Source organism: Pongo pygmaeus, chromosome 8 (genome assembly GCF_028885625.2).
Source record: "Pongo pygmaeus isolate AG05252 chromosome 8, NHGRI_mPonPyg2-v2.0_pri, whole genome shotgun sequence".
In the NCBI taxonomy this organism is placed as follows: Eukaryota; Metazoa; Chordata; class Mammalia; order Primates; family Hominidae; genus Pongo; species Pongo pygmaeus.
Window position 1 is genome coordinate 24,717,920 of NC_072381.2, and position 21,815 is coordinate 24,739,734.

The 21,815-nt window shown below is 45.2% G+C and overlaps 1 protein-coding gene across 47 annotated transcripts in view; it reads left to right on the forward strand.

Annotated features, from left to right (window-relative positions):
* The window catches only part of KIAA1217 (KIAA1217 ortholog), an 850,426-nt gene extending 839,927 nt beyond the window's left edge, over positions 1-10,499 (forward strand). For 35 of the 47 annotated variants that reach the window (XM_054436086.2, XM_063669648.1, XM_063669646.1 and 32 more), the window contains 4 exons: positions 5,513-5,590; positions 5,703-7,301; positions 7,804-7,926; positions 8,650-10,499. In XM_054436086.2, the coding sequence (XP_054292061.1) occupies positions 5,513-5,590; positions 5,703-7,301; positions 7,804-7,926; positions 8,650-9,147 (2,298 nt within the window). In that variant the 3' untranslated portion in view covers positions 9,148-10,499. Of the gene's footprint in view, positions 1-5,512; positions 5,591-5,702; positions 7,302-7,803 lie in introns of all 47 variants that reach the window. The other 12 variants (XM_063669672.1, XM_063669671.1, XM_054436096.2 and 9 more) reach the window with 6 other exon arrangements.
* Positions 10,500-21,815: the final 11,316 nt, after the last annotated feature.

A 21,815-nucleotide genomic window follows, 5' to 3' on the forward strand; every position in this document is an offset into this window, starting at 1 on the left:
GAAAGAAATATATAGAAACAGCAACCAAGTATTTAGCAGTTTTTCTAATTTGTAACATCCTTTGGGCAAAAGAGAAAAACAACAATCTATGTTTAAAAAAAAAAAAAATAGGTAAAAACCGGCTGAGTGCAGTGGCTCACGCCTGTAATCCCACCACTTTGGGAGGCCGAGGTGGGTGGATCACCTGAGGTCAGGAGTTCGAGACCAGCCTGGCCAACATGGTGAAACCTCATCTCTACTTAAAATACAAAAAATTAGCTGGGTGTGGAGGTGGACACCTCTATTCTCAGCTACTCGGGGGGCTGAGGCAGGAGAATCGCTTGAACCCAGGAGGCGGAGGTTGCAGTGCGCTGAGATCACGCCACTGCACTCCAGCCTGGGCAACAAGAGCAAAACTCTGTCTCACAAAAAAAAAAAAAAAAAGGTAAAAACCTTTGATTTGGGGAAGAAAATGCACGGTAGAAAGTATCTACCACCACACACTGGTGTAACCTCATGGAACCATACAAATGTGTATTTGCACAAACGTCCAAGGATGCCAAACAGAATTTTTGCTAAGTATTATCCATTTATAAAGTGTACCTTTCAAGATAGTAAGATCAGTATCGTTTTAGTGTTAAAATACATGTGTGATGTTAAAAAAAGAATCCAGGCTCTGAAACAAAGTCTACTGTCATTGTATAAGTAAGCACTCTAGGGAAACGACCATAGCCTGAATGTTTGAAATGCAACTTTAAGTTGCACCTAGAGCATCTGTGATTTTCAGATATAGAGACATCTTACTTGAATTAAGCTTCCATCTAAACTTCAGGATAAAAAGCTTGCAATGACCAATTCAAGGCCTAACATTTTTCTCCAAGGACTTATCTTTCAGAATTCAAAGATTCTAGCTTTCCTTAAACAGAGTCGAACTAATCAGATGAGAGATAGCCCAATAGCTACTACAGCCCAATAGCTACCTCAGTCCATGTATGACAGCTCAAGGAGGTAGATGTAGTATCACAAAACTGAAAGGCTATTCTAACACAACCGTTCAAGAGACACAGTTTTGGGCTCCCAGCTCCCAGCTGAGAGGCCTTGCCAAGGAGGCCAGCTCGCTTCCCCCTGGCTCATAACCACCATGGCACCCTTGTGTAAACTCTCTGCCACATAAACTGACATGTGACACTGTTAATGGGGGAAGGGAATCTCGCTATATCCAAGGGGGGTTATTGTTGATAAATGTTTCTCATGAAGAAAACCTGGCCTGGCATGGTGGCTTACACCTGTAATCCCAGCACTTTAGGAGGCCAAGATGGGAGAATCACTTGAGGCCAGGAGTTCAAGACCAGCCTGGGCAACATAGTGAGATGAAAGAAAGAAAGAGAGAGAGAGAGAGAGAGATGGAGGGAGGGAGGGAAGGAGGGAGGGAGGTAGGAAGGAAAGAAGGAAGGAAGGAAGGAAGGAAGGAAGGAAGGAAAAACAGAGAGGAAGGGAGGGAAAAGAAAGGAAACCTACTAATTTGAACTGAACCCATGAAACCATGTTGGAAATATATTGGTTTTTATTGTTATTTTTATTTTTTCTATTTATCTTTTTTTGAGACCGAGTCTCACTCTGTCACCCAGGCTGGAGTGCTATGACGTGGTCTGGGCTCACTGCAACCTCTGCCTCCCGGGTTCAAGCAATTCTCTGTTTCAGCCTCCCTAGTAGCTGGGATTACAGGTGCCTGCCACCATGCCTAGCTAATTTTTGTATTTTTAGTAGAGATGGGGTTTCACCATCTTGGCCAGGTTGGTCTTGAACTCCTGACCTCGTGATCCACCCACCTCGGCCTCTCAAAATGCTGGGATTACAGGCATGAGCCACCGCGCCAAGCCGGAAATATACTGGTTTTTTCAGTATGTGGAATTTCCTTATGAGGGCTTATTAAAACTAACTCATGGAAGGCCTGGTATAGCATGTTATACTTGCGCTGATGTGACCATATCTGTCTAGAACACTGACTGGGAACTTGGACTTTCTCAAAGATCCCTCTGGAGATCATTATTGCCTCATTGTAGAATTTTTCTTTTCTTTTCTTTTCTTTTTAATTGAAATGGAGTCTCGCTCTATCACCCAAGCTGGAGTGCAGTGGCGCCATCTCAGCTCACTGCAACCTCCCCCTCCCCGGTTCAAGCGATTCTCGTGCCTCAGCCTCCTGAGTAGCTGGGACTACAGGCGTGCACCACCACACCTGGCTAATTTTTTTGTATTTTTATTAGAGATGGGGTTTCACCTTGTTGGCCAGGCTGGTCTTCAACTACTGACCTCAGGTGATCCACCCACCTCAGCCTCCCAAAGTGCTGGGATTACAAGTGTGAGCCACCATGCATTTCTAATTGGCTAGAAAGTGGCATGAGATTTCCTGCCCCATAATTAGAAATCCATATCCCATTGGTACATTTATCTCAACTGAGGATCCATTGGCTAATAAGCAGGTCTTTATTGAGTGCCCAACACTGAGTTTAGTCACAGGTACTTATTCTGGATAATTAATCTCAGTAGATTAACCTTCTTCAGAATGACCATGTATATCAGACTTCTCTTATCCCCAATTTTGGGTCCTTATTAACCTCTTCCAGGGCTAAGTATTTACCCTTCCATAAATCGGATGTTTTCTTAAGCATTTTTTCTCCTGTCATCACTGAAACTCCAGCCTAGTTCTTCATTTGTATGCAATTTTCTTGTAACCCTGTCTCTCGTTTTGGTTTATTGTCCATATGCCTATTGAGTGCTTTTCCAATTGTCTTCATAATCCAAATCTCAGGGCCTATAAATACATATTAAAGAGGCATAATTACCTTTCACGCAGAGTCTTGACCATGTAAGACTAAGAAATCACTGAGAGTTTACATGACAATTATGACCAAGCTCATGCACTTGCTTTGATACATTCATTCTTTTTCTAGCCCAGTGATAAAAAGTATACGTCATGTGAAAACCAAACTTCACATTTTTATCCTAGTGACTTTCCATTAGCGCATTTATGCTACTACTCAGTTTTAAAATACATATGTTACAGGGGGGAGTTTTGAAATTTATTTATTTATTTTTGAGACCGAGTCTCACTCTCTCGCCCAGGCTGGAGTGCAATGGTGCAATCTCAACTCACTGCAACCTCCACCTCCTGAGTTCAAGCAATTCTCCTGCTTCAGCCTCCTGAGTAGCTGGGATTATAGGTGTGCACCACCACACCTGGCTAATTTTTGTATTTTTAGTAGAGACAGGGTTTCACCATGTTGGTCAGGCTGGTCTCGAACTCCTGACCTCATGATCCACCCACCTCTGCCTCCCAAAGTGCTGGGATTACAGGCGTGAGCCACCGTGCCTGGCCTGAAATGTTTAATGATGGGAATGGCACAGGCCATGACCAACCAACAGACACCAGCCCTAACCTCCAGTAAATAGGTACCCCCAGAACATCTGCCACGTATGTGTCTTTAGATCACATGCCAATTCCATCCACGATTCAGGGGGCAAGTTCTCATTTGGGTCCTAACATGATATGCTGACTCCATATTTGGAGTTGTAACCTTAGGCTGAAACCTTTTTTTTTAATTCATTTACATATACATATATATTTTTTGAGACAGAATCTTGCTCTGTCGCCCTGGAGGCTGGAGAGCAGTGGCACAATCTCAGCTCATTGCAACTTCTGCCTCCCAGGTTCAAGCGATTCTCCTGCCTCAGCCTCCCACGTAGCTGATATTACAGGCACCCACCACCATGCCCAGCTAATTTTTACATTTTCAGTAGAGATGGGGTTTCACTGTGATGATCAGGTTGGTCTCAAATTTCTGACCTCAAGTGATCCACCCATTTTGGCCTCCCAAAGTTCTGGGATTACAGACATGAGCCACTGCACATGGCCTATTTTTATTTTTTATTTTTGTGTATATGTGATGGAGCCTTTGTCATGTTGCCCAGGCTGTTCTCGAACTCCTGGACTCAAGCAATCCTCCCGCCTCAGCCTCCCGGTAGCTGGGATTACAGGAAGCTCAATTATTTTTCTTCTTTAAAACCTTTTACTTGACGTATTCATTGTTTCATATTTTAAATTTAAAATCCCATAAAAGAAGCCATGTGGCTCCGCTGCAGCAGCCAAATCATGGCACTTGTTTGGGGGCTTCCTGGGGAGCAAGCAGAAGCAAAACAGGAGGTATTTGGTGGCTCGTGTACCTTGTACTTTGCACAGTATTTGCGTGTGATTAATTCTGACTGTGTTGTTTGTGTGTCATTCCTCGCGTGTGTATGAACAGTCTTTCCATTCTTAACTAAGGTCATAAGGGTTGCTCTGGGTTGACTTTGGCTGGGCCCAGGTGTTTGTGCTCTGTGTTGTCATTGCTTTAAGCAGCCTTCAATGGGAACTGTGCTCCATCCTGCTATAATCAACCACCTCAGCAAGAAGAAAGGGCAGCAGTGCCTTGGAACCGACAAGGCATCACTAGTGTTAGTGTTATGTCAGGGCCTGAGGCTACTGATACACCTTGGGAAGGGCCAGGCCTCCAGGTGAAGCGCCTTGAATACCTGGGTCCTCACCACTGGATCCTTCATTCCTGAATCTTGTTGAGACCCTAAGACATGTATCTTCACTCTACACTGGAAAATATAGAGAATGAAAGCTGAGTTGTGATGTCACCATCACCAATGTAACCTCAAATACCTGCTTTGTGAATGTTTAGGTTCTATTGTAACAGCATGTTGGATATGAATCGAGGTTCTATTGTAACAGCATGATGGATATGAATCGAGGTTATATTGTAACAGCATGATCACTCTGAATTTGGATTTGGTCATCTTGGCTATGAGGAGTGTGAAGGTTATTTTGACACTTTGACACCTGCAGTACAAACTGCATTTCAATCTGTCATTTGATCAGGGGAAAATAATGTTTTTTCGTCCCCAAATGCCAAACCCAACCAAGGCAGATGTCTTTATAGGACAATCTCCATAACAGAAGCAGAGAGAGGACTGAAATAACGAGCTGTAAGGGAAACTAAAATTCCCCTGGGCTGGTTCCTAAGTTTATAGGCAAGAAAACAGAGGCCAAAGAAGTAAAGTGACTTATCTAAAGTAACACAGTTTAGTGGCAGATCTGGATTAGGATCAAAACTTTCTGTCAGCCCATACATCGTGCTTTTCACAATTCTTCAGGTTTTAGATTCTGCTAAGCTCACAATCTGATGTTGAAAAGAGGACATGTTAGTAATGACTCTGTCCCTTTATTCTCTTCACTGCTCCCCCACAAAATTTTAAATTCTCGAAATCTTTTGCTAATTGAGATTTTCATCTTGTGCAAACACAGGGCATTTTTGGCAGTTGGAGAACAAAGCAATCCAAGGTAAACAGCTCTAGGCTTTGGATTGGTGTGTAACAAATACGCGTGGCCCGCATGTCTTAAAAATGTAATTAAAGGAACGATTTAGTTATAGTCCACTTTTGAGGGGGGATGTGGTTTTGTGGAGTAACATGTCCTACACTATTCTACCAGAATTTGGAATTTTTCCATGAAGATGTACGGAAATCTGATGTTGAATATGAAAATGGCCCCCAAATGGAATTCCGAAAGGTGAGTTCACCAGATCTGGGTTCCAACCAATACCATGCACGTTAATTACCTGCCTCTGCAGATCCATTGCTGATTAACGTGTGTGGTTTCCCCCCTCCGTTCTCCCTCTCAGGTTACCACAGGGGCTCTAAGACCTAGTGACCCTCTTAAGTGGGAAAGAGGAATGGAGAATAGTATTTCTGATGCATCAAGAACATCAGAATATAAAACTGAGATCATAATGAAGGAAAATTCCGTATCCAATATGAGTTTACTCAGAGACAGTAGAAACTACTCCCAGAAAACTGTGCCTAAGGCCAATTTCAGTTTCTCTGGCATTAGTTCTTTAGAAGATGAAATAAACAAAGGGTCTAAAATCTCAGGCCTGCAATACTCTATACCTGACACCGAGAACCAGAAGCTGAATTACGGAAAGACAAAGGAGATGGAAAAGCAAAATACTGATAAGTGTCACATTTCCTCTCACACTAGACTAACAGAATCAAGTGTGCATGATTTTAAAACAGAAGATCAAGAGGTTATCACGACAGATTTTGGCCAAGTTGTTCTAAGACCCAAGGGGGCAAGGCATGCTAATGTGAACCCTAATGAGGATGGAGAATCAAGTTCAAGTTCTCCCACTGAAGAAAATGCAGCCACTGACAATATTGCCTTCATGATTACCAAAACCACTGTCCAGGTTCTTTCCAGTGGGGAGGTGCATGATATTGTTAGCCAAAAGGGAGAAGACATACAGACGGTTAATATCGATGCCAGAAAAGAGATGACCCCCCGACAAGAAGGGACTGACAATGAGGAGCCAGTCGTGTGCCTGGACAAGAAACCAGTGATCATCATTTTCGACGAGCCCATGGACATCCGATCTGCATATAAGAGACTTTCAACTATCTTTGAGGAATGTGATGAGGAATTAGAGAGAATGATGATGGAGGAAAAGATAGAGGAGGAGGAAGAGGAGGAAAATGGAGATTCTGTAGTCCAGAATAATAACACCTCCCAGATGTCTCATAAGAAGGTGGCCCCAGGCAATCTTAGAACCAGACAACAGGTGGAAACAAAGTCACAGCCACACTCCCTGGCCACAGAGACCAGAATCCCAGGAGGACAGGAAATGAACAGAACGGAGCTGAACAAGTTCAGCCACGTGGATTCTCCAAATTCGGAATGCAAGGGTGACAACGCAACCGATGACCAGTTTGAAAGCCCCAAGAAAAAGTTTAAATTCAAATTCCCTAAGAAGCAACTCGCCGCTCTCACTCAAGCCATTCGCACTGGAACTAAAACAGGAAAGAAGACTTTGCAAGTGGTAGTCTATGAAGAAGAGGAAGAGGATGGCACCCTGAAACAGCACAAAGAAGCCAAGCGCTTCGAAATCGCTAGGTCTCAACCTGAAGACACCCCTGAAAACATGGTGAGGAGGCAAGAGCAGCCCAGCATCGAGAGTACATCTCCGATTTCAAGAACTGATGAAATTAGAAAAAACACCTACAGAACATTGGATAGCCTGGAGCAGACCATTAAACAGCTCGAAAATACAATCAGTGAAATGAGTCCCAAAGCCCTAGTTGATACCTCATGTTCTTCCAACAGAGATTCTGTTGCAAGTTCATCCCACATAGCCCAAGAGGCCTCTCCCCGACACTTGCTAGTTCCGGATGAAGGCCCCACTGCCCTAGAGCCCCCTACGTCGATACCTTCAGCTTCACGTAAGGTATCTTGGTCTGCTGGAAAATGAAAAGACCCAGCTGCTTTCCTAAATCTGCCATAATCACCATTAGCAAAAGGTGTCTTGTAACTTAATTGCTTTCTTTCAGGTGGCTTTTTGTTTTTTTTTTTCTGTTCACCATGAAACCCTTCTTTCATACTTTCTCCCTCACCTTCAAAACAACAACAACTAGGTATCTAACAGCTAATCAGTTCTGTTTTTGCCTCTGTTGCTGACTGGTGTTGGGTAAACACAAGGCTGCTGGGTCAGCCATGTGCTGTTGAAATGGTTGCTCTGATACTCACATTAAAATCCGTTTGATCAGTAGTGAGCAGTTGATTCTGTTTGATTCTTCTGATTAACCCCAGTTGGTGTCTCCTAGATCTGTCCTGCATGTAGGGCTGTGGCTTCTCACCTTGAGCTTCTCTGCACATAGTGGGGCAGCCTCACGGATGACCTACTCATGCGCTTCTCCTTCTCTTCCCTCTCTCACTGGTCCTTCCCACAGGGCTCCAGCGGGGCCCCACAGACGAGCAGGATGCCTGTCCCCATGAGTGCCAAGAACAGACCCGGAACCCTGGACAAACCTGGCAAGCAGTCCAAACTGCAGGATCCCCGCCAATATCGTCAGGTAGTTTTACCTTAAACCCAATTTTGGATGGACGCTATTTCAGTTAAGCAAATCACTGACTTAGTTTATACCAAATATTGTACTTTGTTTGTAAGATAACGGTTTACATAGAGATCCTGGATCTGGGGGCATGAAGAAAGTCTAAAAAAACCTTTGTTAAACTTTTTTACCAGGCTTTTGCATGCTTGCAATAAAACATCTTTTACTTTGTGACTCCAAACTCCAAATTTTAACTGTTAACACACGGTGCCAGACCGGGTGGCTTTTCTTTGGTGAATGTAGTGTTTCATCTGAACACCTCGGGAAGCAGAGACCAACCAACCTGTGGTTGAACTGCCCTTAACGTCACCACTACTAACGTCTATGTTGACTGTATTGCGTTAGAAGCACATTAACGCTCCGTCACAATGCCCGACCCCCACCCCAGTAATTATCCAGACGCATGGCCCACCTGGCACACAGGAAATGGTAGAGCTGGAATGATGGGACTCCTCTCACAAATGTATTCTTCCTTTCCTCTTTTCCTGTCCATCCTTTGCTATGTACATGGGGGGTTTCTACCAGGTCCAGTAGAGCACAACAAGACTTAGCTCAGGCCTTGAACTGTGTTTGGTTGGTTTCCTTTGATTGAATTATTCACAGAAGGGCTGTGTTGCCAGGCCCTGTGGGTTGATCATGTGACCAGCTTTCTGACAAAATGTCTCCCGCCATCTTTATTTGCAGGCTAATGGAAGTGCTAAGAAATCTGGTGGGGACTTTAAGCCTACTTCCCCCTCCTTACCTGCTTCTAAGATTCCAGCCCTTTCTCCCAGCTCTGGGAAAAGCAGTTCTCTGCCCTCTTCTAGTGGTGACAGCTCTAACCTCCCTAATCCACCTGCTACTAAACCATCGATTGCTTCTAACCCTCTCAGCCCCCAAACAGGACCACCTGCTCACTCTGCCTCCCTCATCCCTTCTGTCTCTAATGGCTCTTTGAAGTTTCAGAGCCTCACTCATACAGGTAAAAGTCACCATCTTTCATTCTCACCGCAGAGTCAAAATGGCCGAGCACCCCCTCCTTTGTCATTTTCCTCCTCCCCTCCTTCTCCCGCCTCCTCCGTCTCAATGAATCAAGGTGCCAAGGGCACCAGGACCATCCATACTCCCAGCCTCACCAGCTACAAGGCACAGAATGGAAGTTCAAGCAAAGCCACCCCATCCACAGCAAAAGAAACCTCTTAAAGGTCAAATCCTATTAGGCACAAGTCGGAGTTACATTTAAAAAAAAATTAACAGTCTACAACAACTGTTTTCACAAGAGAATGTAACATATTGCTGTATCGTTTGAGGCTTAATGCTAAGTATGTGCTAAATACTGGATTAATAGATTTCAGTAAAGCTCGTTCGTTTTGTTTGGTTTTCTTTTTACCTAGTTGCTATAGTGTCTACTGTCAATACTCAATACCTATAAAATGCAGTAAGCATGTGTTACAAAAAGAGGTTCTGGTGGGAGAGAAAGGTGAGTGTGAGACAGGAGAATTGTCTTAAGCATATAAAACATGTATGATTCCAGAATTTTAGTATGTTTTGTATAAAACTATTTTTCATTACGGAGACTAGAAGTGAACAGAGAATTACACAAGTGTGACTATACAAATTGTAAAACAGATACTATAATATTTCCTTTTATTTTAGTGTTATTTAGCTTTATTACAGATTTCTATTTTTGTCAAAACTTCATGGTTCCTTTCAAGATCTTTTTTGCCAAAACATTTTGATACTATAGCATTGTACATTTGAAAGTAGTGTGCTAGACTATAAAACCAATGAACTTCTACATGAGCCCTACAGACAGGCATGTGTAGAAGGCAATTTATCACACCTATTGCACTGCCATGAAAAGTATGTATAATAATTTGCTAGCCCAAGCAAGCTAGTTTTCTTTGCTTGCTTCTTTTCTTTCTTTTTTCCTTCCTTTTTTTTTTTTCTTTTTTAACATGTTGAGATTCTCTAGTTGTTTTCTTTGGCGTATCTAACCCCTTCTTTTGTTTTCTGAGACCTGGTAACCCACGCTCTTGCATTGTGGATTTTAAAATGTACACTCTGTACGGTTCTGTAAACCGGAAAACTTTTGTAAATATATAAATATACATAGACATTAAAATACTGTATGTGACAGCACATAGAGTAGTTTTCCCACACCAAAGTTAATTTTTATGCATGCTTTAAAAGTATATATCAGGACCGGCAGAAATGGAAGTATCCATACATTTTTAAAAAGCAACAAGTTTGCACAGCTAGAGTGTTTTTGTAAATAAATGTATTTGTATAACACAGTCATGTAATATACAGAACTATAAGCAGAGACTTTGCAAAACTAAATAAAGGGCTGCATGCTTATTATTTTTTGTACCTTGTCACTATAACTACTTCCTAGTCAAAGAACGAAATGTAAGTGTTACTGAGTTAAATGTTTTTCCACTTTGAGGGATGTAACCACATCCACTCAGAGGACACTACTTTTCTGAAAGCTCTGGGGTGACTAATGATGAGTTCCTAATAAATTAATTGCAAGTGTGGTGCCTTGGATGTGACCTGTTGGCTCGCTCTCTTCTCTGTGGCTTATCAAGGTGTGGATGACAGAAAGCAAACCTGGATACAGAATTTCCACCCTCAGTTCCTGGAGGGGCTCTTATTATTTTCTCTCTTTTTAAAAAACTTCCGGTAGAAGTAAAGTGGAAATAAAATGTCTTTATCACTTGGCTTTTTTTCTTTTGAGTCCTCAACTTAAAAAATTATTGTTGGCCTAGAGGGAAATACGCTAACATTACACCATATGTTTTCATTTTTTAAAATGGGAAGAAGCCAGGCACGGTGGCTTATGCTTTGTAATCTCAGCATTTTGGGAGGCTGAGGCAGGAGGATCACTTGAGGCCAGGAGTTCCAGACCAGCCTGTGCAATATAGTGAGACCCCATCTCTACCAAAAAAAAAAAAAAAAAAAATTTAAGTTAGGTGGGCATGCTGGTGTGTGCCTGTAGTCCCAGCTACTCAGGAGGCTGAGGTAGGAGGATGGCTTGAGCCTGGGAGGTAGAAGCTGCAGTGAGCTATGATCACACCACTGCACTCCAGCCCAGATAACAGAGCAAGACCCTGTTTCAAAAAAAAAAAAAAAAAAAAAATGTGTGGGGGAAGAAAGTTAGTGAAAACAATAGCAGGATTATGAATTAACCACAGGAAGAATCTCAGGAGACTACTTAGATTCTTCACCTCAGAATGTTTCATTTGGTGATTTCATGTAAAAAGCAAATATTCTTGGAACTCAGTTGTTCAATGTTCCTGAGTTTCAGGCTTACTTATTTCAGGATGCCTCCGCCAGAAATATTCATATCTCTGCTCATTATGTTAATGGCAGTCCCGTGTTTCAGGTGGCACTTAGGAAAGTATTTAGGGTCCAACATTTCAATCATGTCCCATAATCACCTTAATGACATTATATTCATTTATTTATAAATATATCTCATTGCTAATTCATGCCAATTTATTTGCTTCTGTTTATGGACAAGCTGAAAATTCTTTATAAGCAGCAAAACAGCAGATGGTGGGCTCACTTTTTCAGACTTCCCAGAGAGCTCTGGCAAGGTCACAGAGGTGATGGTAATTTCAGCCAATGTCGTGAAGGATGGGACGTGTTCACCAGGTAAGGGAAAACTCCACACAGTCCCATCCACTGCCCTGAGATCCGACCCAGTGCTGCCTGCCTCTTGAGGAAACTGGAGGAGAAACTACCATGATTGGAGAAACCACAGTCAGATGTTGCAAAGACTTCCTATCACAGCACAGACCCAGGAGGTGCCTGTCTAAATTAGTGCAATATAGCTCCTGCCTCGGTACCCATTTTTAGGCCTGACCTAAGTTTTTTTTGAGATGGAGTCTCGCTCTGTCGCTCAGGCTGGAGTGCAGTGGCACGATCTCAGCTCACTGCAACCTCTGCCTCCTGGGTTCAAGCAATTCTGGCTCAGCCTCCCGAGTAGCTGGGATTACAGGCGCCCGCCACCACGCCCGGCTAATTTTTTGTATTTTTAGTAGAGGCAGGGTTTCACCGTGTTAGCCAGGATGGTCTCAATCTTCTGACCTCGTGATCCACCTGCCTCGGCCTCCCAAAGTTCTGGGATTACAGGCGTGAGCCACCGCGCCCGGCCAACCTAGTCATTTGAAACCTTGTTGTACCCTGCCCTCTCTGGCCTCATTAAAACTTCCCCTCCCAGTGTGGTTGTTTGAAAAATACAGCCCAGGCTCCTTCCTCATCCCACCAACCGAAAACCCAACATGCCCCACACCTGCGGGCCGGTGGTAAAACCCGATGATTAACACCAGAGTCGTGTCAATAAGTTTCCCCTGCGCACATGTTTTCTTGAAACTAACCAATCCACGACCCCCATGGGAAAGCCTAAGGGGAAACGTCCCTGGACCCTGATAGAAGCGTAGCCCATCAGGCTTGCTCACTCTTGGTTGAGCTCTGCTGCCGCTGCCTCCAGACCTCTCATGAAGGCCCCCCGCTCCCCACCCTCTCTGGAATCTGTAAGTAAGATATTTCCTCTGTTTGGTGCATTTTGGTTTCACCTCCTTATTGTGCCTTAGCTGTCCAACACACCCAAACCTAATTGCACCCCACCCCATCAGGGCTTCCCTAAAGAGGGGCTATCTCGGCTTATGGCCACTCTCGACAGGGAAACCTCAAGACCAAGTTAGAAACTGTAACAATAAAAACTCACGATAGCACCTCGGTTCTTTGAATATCTACAGTGAATGATGTTGGGTAGGATGAGCTGAGCTCTTGGGTTTTCAGATTTTGCTAAACTACATTTAACAGACACTCAGTTAAGACAGTCTCTCTCTCTCTCTTTTTTTTTTTTTTCTTTTAAGAGACAAGGTCTTGCTCTGTCCCCCACAGGCTGGAGTGCAGTGGTACAATCATTCCTCGCTGCAGCCTCAAACTCCAGGGCTCAAGTGATTCCCTAGCCTCGGCCTCTGGAGTAGCTGGGATTATAAGCATGCACCACCACACCTGCCTGTCTTTTAAGTTCACCATTCAGTTATTCACTGTATCTAAAAAGATTCTTAGAAATCAACCATGTGGCTTCTCAGGTTTATTCAACAATCAGTCCATCCAGCCCTCACTGAGCATCTTCCGCACATAGGATGGGATGGGGAAGGCATCTGGCCATGGCATCAGTGCTGCTTTCTGGTTGTGCCACCTTGGGCATGTTTTGGCTTCTTCACCTGTTCATGGAGAATAATAGCACCTACTAAAAAGGATCATTGGGAGGACTAAATACGATGTATACAAAATTCTGAAGACAGAGTCAAACATACGGAGCACTCAAAAGTTAGTGAGGGCCGGGCGCGGTGGCTCACGCCTATAATCCCAGCACTTTGGGAGGCCAAGGCGGGTGGATCACCTGAGGTCAGGAGTTCAAGACTAGCCTGGCCAACATGGTGAAACCCCTTCTCTATTAAAATACAAAAAAATTAACTGAGCTTGGTGGCACACATCTGTATTCCCGGCTATTCAGGAGGCTGAGGCAGGAGAATCGCTTAAACCCAGGAGGCTGAGGTTACAGTGAGCCGAGATTGTGCCACTGCACTCCAGCCTGGGCAACAAGTAAGACTTTGTCTAAAAAACAAAAAAAGTTAATGATGATGATTATTACTGCTGCGGTGACAACTGGGACACTGTTCTGCCCTTAAGAGGCATCAGTCTAGTTGGGGAAAGCGTGGCACACATACCGGGGAGATCAAGTCACAGTTGATGCAGGTGGGGGAGTGCGAGCAGTCCTGGCAGTTGGCTACAGGAGTGCAGAGCAGCGGGCTTGTCTGGTGCTTCACAGAGGTGATGGCACCTGGCACTGACAGGTGTAATACAGAACTTATAATAGCGTTACAGCATTTTTAAAGAAGCTGGTTTTCTTTTAATGCTACTTGTGACTGGATTTTTTTCCAAAGTAAAATAGACATTTACACAGATGGAGAAAAGCCAAGGCCCTGGGAATTATGGCTCAGAATTGTGGTTCTTTTGTGAAGTCACACTTGCAGGCTTGGGAGAAGGTGCTCCCAGGTCACCCCAACCCATATTCCCCAGATGATGCTCATTCCTGGGCTTGAATGCCAGGGGCCAGACCCATGGGGTAAGAGGGAAACATCCACTGGGTGCTGAGAGCAGGTCTGGCCACATTTAAAACATAAACCTGGGCCTCTTCCTGAATGCCCCACCTTGTAATTCTAGCTAAGGTCCTCCCCACCTCCAAGGCTCAGTAAATGCAAAGGCATTTCAGAGCAACCAGGAAATTTTTTGGAAGAAGTAGAGGAATGACAGCTGCTTCAACTGAAAATTCAAAAGGTAATTTTGCAAAAGAAGCCAAGTGACATTGTCCAGGAAGCCATATCCCTGGCATTGGGCAACCACTCATTCCTTGATGTATGCTCCTAAGAAGGTAATGTCTGAAAGAATAACCCCAAAAGCACCTCTGAGAAGAGAATCCCAGGCCCTCCCAAGGTGCGTGTCCATCTAGCTCCAAGTCAGGTGCCCACCTTAGAAGCAAATGTTCGCCCTGATGGAACCAGGAAAGTTAAGTTATGCTCACCACTCTCTGCCAAGAAGGCAGGAGAGCTTACAGTGCATGCCTTCGATTTGCACAAAATGCTTAATATTTTAATTGCCCAACGTATTGGGTGGTCCTTAATCCTTGTGTCTGTGAACACATCAGCAATAACTGCCATCTGTTGCCTATTATGGGCCACATAGAATGCTAAGGTGTTTTGCATCTATTGTCTTTTAATCCTCACAAACACTGAAAAAGTTCCTGTCATTTATCCCTCCCCACTTCACTGCAGGACACTGAGAACAGGCAAGAGGTGACAAGTGCAGTATGCACCTCTGGGCACTCACCATCCTGCTTGCGGTGGGGGCTGCTCAGGTTGCCCCTTTGAAAGAAGGTGGCTTTAAGGGGAGGTTTTTCATTCCTGGATCAGACGAATGAGCACAATGCAGAAAATTATCCATTTATGGGATTATTAGATTGCAAATTTTGGTTGCCTCACCTTCAAAAGATGCGTAGGTAGAGACGCCTTCCACTTAAAGGGCTAATGTTCTCATCTAGTATTATTGTTGGAAAGGCGGTGAATCTGGATTGGAACCTGGGATAGGGACTCCTCTTCCCCTAAGCCCCAGGTGGTCAACTACAACTCTAGGGCCCTGGGCTGGGACTGCAGGGAAGGCGTCACCTGCCAGAAAGACCACACCCCAGACAAGCCAAGACCGGCCTAGGTCCTACCCGTACCAGGCCCCACCTCCTCCTGGCCTTGCCACGCCCCTCCAGGTACCGCCTCATCCTGCCCCAGCTAAGCCACGCCCCACCTTTCTGGTCACACCCCTCGAGGCCTCACCACGCCGCTTCTGCTGGTGCCTTCGGGAACTTCAGCTGCTGGAGATCAGGGTAAGCGGCCCCCAAGTGCCTCCTAAAAGGGTTTTCTCAAAGTTCGGCTTCTCGGCAGGGACTTGTGAGTAGGCACCTCAGCCTCTCAGTGTGATCCTTTGAAATTCAAGGATAAGTCTCAATTCCAGTGGAGCCAAGCCCCCTTTTAGTTACAAATGTTTTGTACGAGATGAAATTCCTTATGACATCTCCTACCTACTCGCCTAGTTTCAAAAATAAACTACAGTGTCCTAGTGGCACTATAACAAAGTTATCATTATTTCCACGCCATGCACGCACCCATCTGCAGAATTCAACACGTTCAGAGACGAGTCGTACTGGGGACTCGAACGCTGTGAATGGCTGGTAACGTGACTTTTCCCAAATAGCAAATGACTTTGTTGAAAGCTTTGAACAAAGCAGAATACGACTCTCCCTCACTTTACACGTTGCTGAAAAATTTTATTGCACATTTTGAGGCTGCAAAAGTATTTATAAAATAAAATTGGCCTCTACACTCGGATCATTATAAGCAGGGTTTTTCCTTACGCAGATGTCCAGTGGGACGTGACCAGGTCGTGCTGGGGGTGGGTGACAGTTTTTCCTGGGCAGCTGACTGTAGGACATCCCGAATCAGCATCCCTGACCCCTACACACTAAATGCCAGTTTTGCCTCCAACATTGGGACAACTAGAAAACTTTCCACAAATACCCAAAACTGCCTCTCAAGGGTGGCATTGTTGTGACTCAGAACCACTGGCACAAGATAATGAACAGGGGCCTCACTGTTGAGTCGGGACAAACCCTGAGGGCATAAGGACCCAACAGGGAATCTCCAAAGTACCCAGCCCAGTGACCCCTCCCTGTGTAAGAACAGCCCTTAGGGACACATGGAGAGCCGGGGGTGCCTCAGTGACCTGCCACTCCCGGGGGATTTTCAGGAAGCCCATACTGGTATTAGCATTTATGTTCTTTTCCTTCATGCCTGGAAGACCAAATGATTAACCAGGAAAGGGCCAGGCAAGGTGGCTCATGCCTGTAATCCCAGCACTTTGGGCGGCTGAGGCAGGTGGATCACCTGAGATCAGGAATTCGAGACCAGTCTGCCCAACATGGCAAAGCCCTATCTCTACTGAAAATACAAAAATTATCCAGGTGTGGTTCTGTGTTCCTGTAGTCCCAACTACTTGGGAGGCTGAGGGAGGAGACTCGCTTGAACCAGGGAGGCGGGGGTTGCAGTGAGCCAAGATCGTGCCACTGCATTACAGCCTGGGTAATAGAGTGAGACTCCATCTCAATTAAGAACAAACAAAAAACACATGAAAGGAACCCAATCTCTAAGCAATTGGCAGCAGGGAAAGAAGAGAACATCTTGGAACGATGAGTGGGAATGGATGTCTTAGGGTAGAGTGCTGGAGCCCTGGGCTTAGCAAGATGGAACTTGGTACCAGGAACTTAGAACCAGGGCCCTAGCCTGCCACAGACACCCTCTCATTTCTGACTTAAACATGAAAACCTCTGGAACAGGTGATCAGTGGGGGACACCCCTGCAGGGGAGGAACCCAAGAAAGCTGGACCCTGTACTGGGGATAGGCTTAGCTGGTGTTCCAGCTTCTCAAACCCGTCTGCAAACTGCAATCCTCGAAAAAGCTTTCAAAATGCTGCCGCCTGGGCCCTGCCCACAGATTCTCATTCAAGTGCTCAGAAGTGCTGCCTCAACAAAGGGAGGCTTTTAAAATACCCCCAGGTGATTCTAATGGGAAACCAAGACTGAGAACCACAGTGTCCATCTAGAAAGGTGGAGGCCCAGGTGTAGTGAGAAGATGCTGTCCCTTAAAAGTAAAGGTGACCGTTACCAACTACAGGAGATCCGCGCTTGAAAAAGTACAGCTCAGCCAGCACTTCTGGATTTTTTTTAAAAACTTTCCAACTGTTTTTAAAAGAAATAGTTGAAATGTATGGACTTAATTTTTGTCCTCTAGATAGTGTCACTTGGGGCATTTTAGAGTTTGGCTTTTTGTTTTGATACTTCCAAACTGCAGGGACCTTCCAGTGTTGGCTAAGTCTGGAGCCTGTTTTATTTGCCAGGAGCTAATGTGTATACAACTGCCCTTGAACTTGGAGTAATTTAGGGATTAGATTTCAAGAAAGTACAGACATAGCCCTTTCCTTAGCCTCTGGAAATTCTAGTAGTCCCAAAAATGGTTCCTAATACTTGACTGAATGAGACATTTCATGCACATTTGTTAGAGAGGTCCTATTAATAATGCATATCGTTTTAGTGATGTATTTCAAATGTTCCTCCAGGCTTCTATTGGACATAGTGTCAATAGGCAAAGCCGAAAATCAGAAGTGCAGAGCCACTCCTTGAAGGAGAGAGATTCCGGGAGGGTGGCTCATGCAGCTATGATATGGGATCTGAGGATAGGGCAGGAGAGTGAGGAAACGGATACTCGTGTTCCCAGCAGAGGAACCCTGGGCAGGAGAGAGCCCATCCCAGACTTCAGCCTTGCGAGGCAAGACCCTGGAGCATGGCGTGGAGGTTCCCTGCCCATCAGGTTAAAAACATAAGCAGCACTAGGCCCAAACCAACAGGTCCCCTCTCCTCTCCAATTGCCTTCAGTGTGTCCCTCACGGCTCAGAGGTTTTGCACTTTCAGTGAGACCCTCCCCAACACCACCAACATCCACCCTGCACGTAATCCTGCCCTTCAGCATGTAGACAGGTTGCTTCTGCTGCTTCACCACCCTCAGCCCTTCCTCAGTTTCTCTATGTTGTATGCATGCCTAGTCTTCACCCCCTGCTTCTCCCACTTCTCCTGGTTCTTGAATCACCGTGAAATGATTACCTCTAGTGTTACCTACGTCTCTGTATCTCCATACCTAGGACACACTTTTATTCCTTGTCTTTGGCTTTATTTAAAGCCTTTACCTACAAGTATTCTATGTGAAACAAATGAGATGAAAGCCCCTTTCTATGGATGAAGGACAGTAGGGACCAACCTTGTATCATTACCGGTCAACACCTCTGCCAGGCAACAAGAACACAGATGATCCCCAATGTTGGGAAGCGGCAGTCGAGCCGTCCTGTCTGCAGAAGACATTAAGTCCTTCTCTGCAGCATGTTGATTGGATCATACTTTGTTTGAGCCAGCATTAAACGTAGTATCCAGGACTGCTCCTTAAAGAGATTGGATCTAAGATAGTACATTAGACAGATTTAGGATTGCAGATGGATTAGAAATTGTATTAGTCCATTCTGGAATTGCTAAAGAACTACCTGAGACTGGGTAGTTTACAAAGAAAAGGTTTCACTGACTCGCAGTTCCACAGGCTGTACAGGAGACATGGCTAGGGAGGCCTCAGGAAACTTACCATCGTGGCAGAAGGTGAAGGGGAAGCAGGCACGTCATATGCGGCTTGAGCAGGAAGAAGAGAAAGCAAAGGGAGAAGTGCTACACACTTTTAGACAACCAAATCTCGTGAGAATTCTATCATGAGACAGCACTGGGGGGTGGCGCTAAACCATTAGAAACCACCCATGTGATCCAATCACCTTCCACCAGGCCCACCTCTGACATTGGGGATTACAATTCAACATGAGATTTGGGTGGGGACACAGAGCCAAACTATATCGGAGACCTAAGATTTCTTAGATCTGTAAGGAAGCCAGAATTTGTCTTTGACCTGTTTGGTCTCCTTCCTTGAGTGTTATCCCCTTTGTGGTTTTGGGCTCATCTGACCACACACACCAGGGTCTGAGTCTGGGGCCTCAGCCACCTCCTTCCTCATATCCCTGGTGTCCTCTGGGCTGGAAAAGGAGGTCTCTACTCCTTTCTGAGAAGTGCTTTTTTTCACCTGACATCAACTCTAGGAAGCTAAGCCAAGAAGGTGTATTTGATTCTCAAACAGTTGGCTAACTTACTTGGAAATGGAGTCAGGGAAGAAGATGTTCAGGAATAACTAGATCATTGTACAGTGATTGCAGTTGCACATTCTTCAGTCTCACAAATGAATAGAATCCATCGCACAGCAGAAGTTGCCCTGCCAGGCCTGGCACACTTTCCCCATCCTGCAAAAAGAATGTCCTCTCACTGAGTGACTCCAGAGAAAGGGGGCCTGACCTCCTCCTGCCCCTTCCGTCTAAAATCCCTCAAAGGAGACACTCCCAAGGTCAAGTGTGGCATCCCTGCCCCACGGAATCTGGCGTCTCCTTATCTTTCAGTGGGGGCCTCACCCACCTGCCCGCGGCTCCCTCTGGCCCAGCCACCCTGTTCTTTGGTCTGCTCCTCCTCAAGCCCCAGCCACAAGCTGCTTCCTGTGCCTGGAATGTCCACCCCACCTCCTCCTCATCCTGACCTCAGCTCACACGCTGCTCACTCCAGGAAACCTGGATCCGAAACCTGGATCTCACCCTCTATGAGTTCACCCTCCTTCACAGCACTTAGTGGAAACTAAAACAGACAGTGGGGGTAAGTGGTGGTCAGTAAATTATTAAGTGCAGGAATCAATGTCTGTATTACACACAGAGGACCCCAAGGCAGGACCTGCCAAAAATCAGGAAGGTTCATATTCTTCTGTGGGGTGCAGGCTGGGGGACGAGGCATGAGGGGCACGTAGTTGCTACTGTTCACGCCATCCGCATTTAACACTCTTTTAAGACTTGAGATTGAAGACTCCTTTAAGAGGCTGCAGCATCTCAGGAAAATACTGTTCACCTGCTGCCATCTGGTGGTCACCTGGAACTTGTGCACCTCGTTGAATTTCTCAACTTCCTTTATCTCAGTTTTTGCTGCAGCTGTATTATATAGTTTCAAATAGCTAGAAGGAGGATTTTTTTTTTTTTCCGAGATGAAGTCTTGCTCTGTCGCCCAGGCTGGAGTGCAATGGCGTGACCTCAGCTCACTGCAACCTACGCCGTCCGAGTTCAAGTGATTCTCCTGCCTCAGCCTCCCGAATACCTGGGATTACAGGCGCCCACCACCACGCTAGGCTAATTTTTGTATTTTTAGTAGACAGGGTGTTTCACCATGTTGGCCAGGCTGGTCTGGAACTTCTGACCTTGTGATCCGCCCACCTCGGCCTCCCAAAGTGCTGGGATTACAGGCGTGAGCCACCGTGCCCGGCCAGAAGGAGGATATTGAACGCTCCTAACACAAATGAGAAATGAAGATGATGAATATGTTAATTACCTGGATCTGATCATTATACCATATATATATGAAACCATCCCTATGTACCCCATGAGTATATATAATTATTTGCCAATTAAAAATGTTTTAATGTACAATGTACCAGCCATATGCAGCTGTAGCCCCGGATAAAAATGTGAGGCGGTTGGCATTTGTCCTCAGCTTGGGGCTTCTTTTCAGAAGTCCTCTGTGCCTTCCATCGTTTCTATCTTTGGGGGAAGTGATAAACTGAGATACCAGAAAACTGATGTGCTTAGGAAGAGGGCAACAATTTAATCAAAGGATCAAGTGTCAGAGGGCAGATCCGAAGTAGAATCTTCTGGGAATTCAAACTCCATGGGGCAGGAATGGGAATCCCCGGGAGGCAGTCTGCTGACCATGAGTTTGCTGTTCTTTCATTTCCACATTTTGGAATTTCTGGAGGAAGTCTTGCTGTCCACCACAGGGCTGAAGGAGCTAGAAGCTGTAAGCGTGTGGATTAAAAAGTATGTGGATTAAAAAGCACTATTTGGGAGGCCAAAGCAGGAGGATCACTTGAGCACAGGAATTCGAGACCAGCCTCAACAACGTAATGAGACATTGTCTCTATAAAAAAAAAATTAATGGTGGTGTGTGCCTGTAGTCCCAGTTACTCAGGAGGCTGAGGCTGGAGGATCACTTGAGCCCAGAAAGTGGAGGCTGTGGTGAGCCCTGATTGCACCACTGCACGCCAGCCTGGGCAAGAGAGTGAGACCCTGTCTCTAAAAGAAAAAAAAAGGTATAAACTGGGGAAGGTCCTTACTCAGGTAAGCTAACCAAAGCAATGGTTCAATTCAGAAAAGGTAGTTAGGAGCAGATGATGGTGTATTTTATCAAAATCTGAACAAACGTCGGCAGGCAGAACCTGCTGGGCATGTTCCATCTCTTAGCTTGCACATTGTGTTTCTAGTTGAGCACCTATGACTGCATTAAATTCTGAGCAGCAGCTGCCCATGGTTCACTTGATAAAGGCTGTCTTCAAAAGCCCCTGAGCCTCTTCCACCTGTGCAAAAGCTAAGCCATGTAGCCACTGTTCTATACTTGTACAATTGCTATTTTGGACTCAGACAGATTTATATATATATCCCTGTCCCTGTCACATTTCCACCTGTTTGATTCAACTGACCATTCCATGTGCATTTAAATAAAATCCGGAATTTTTCTAGGGCCTGCAGCCTCTGTCAACGTCTCCAACTTCACCTGCTACTCCACAGTAATGTTTTGCAT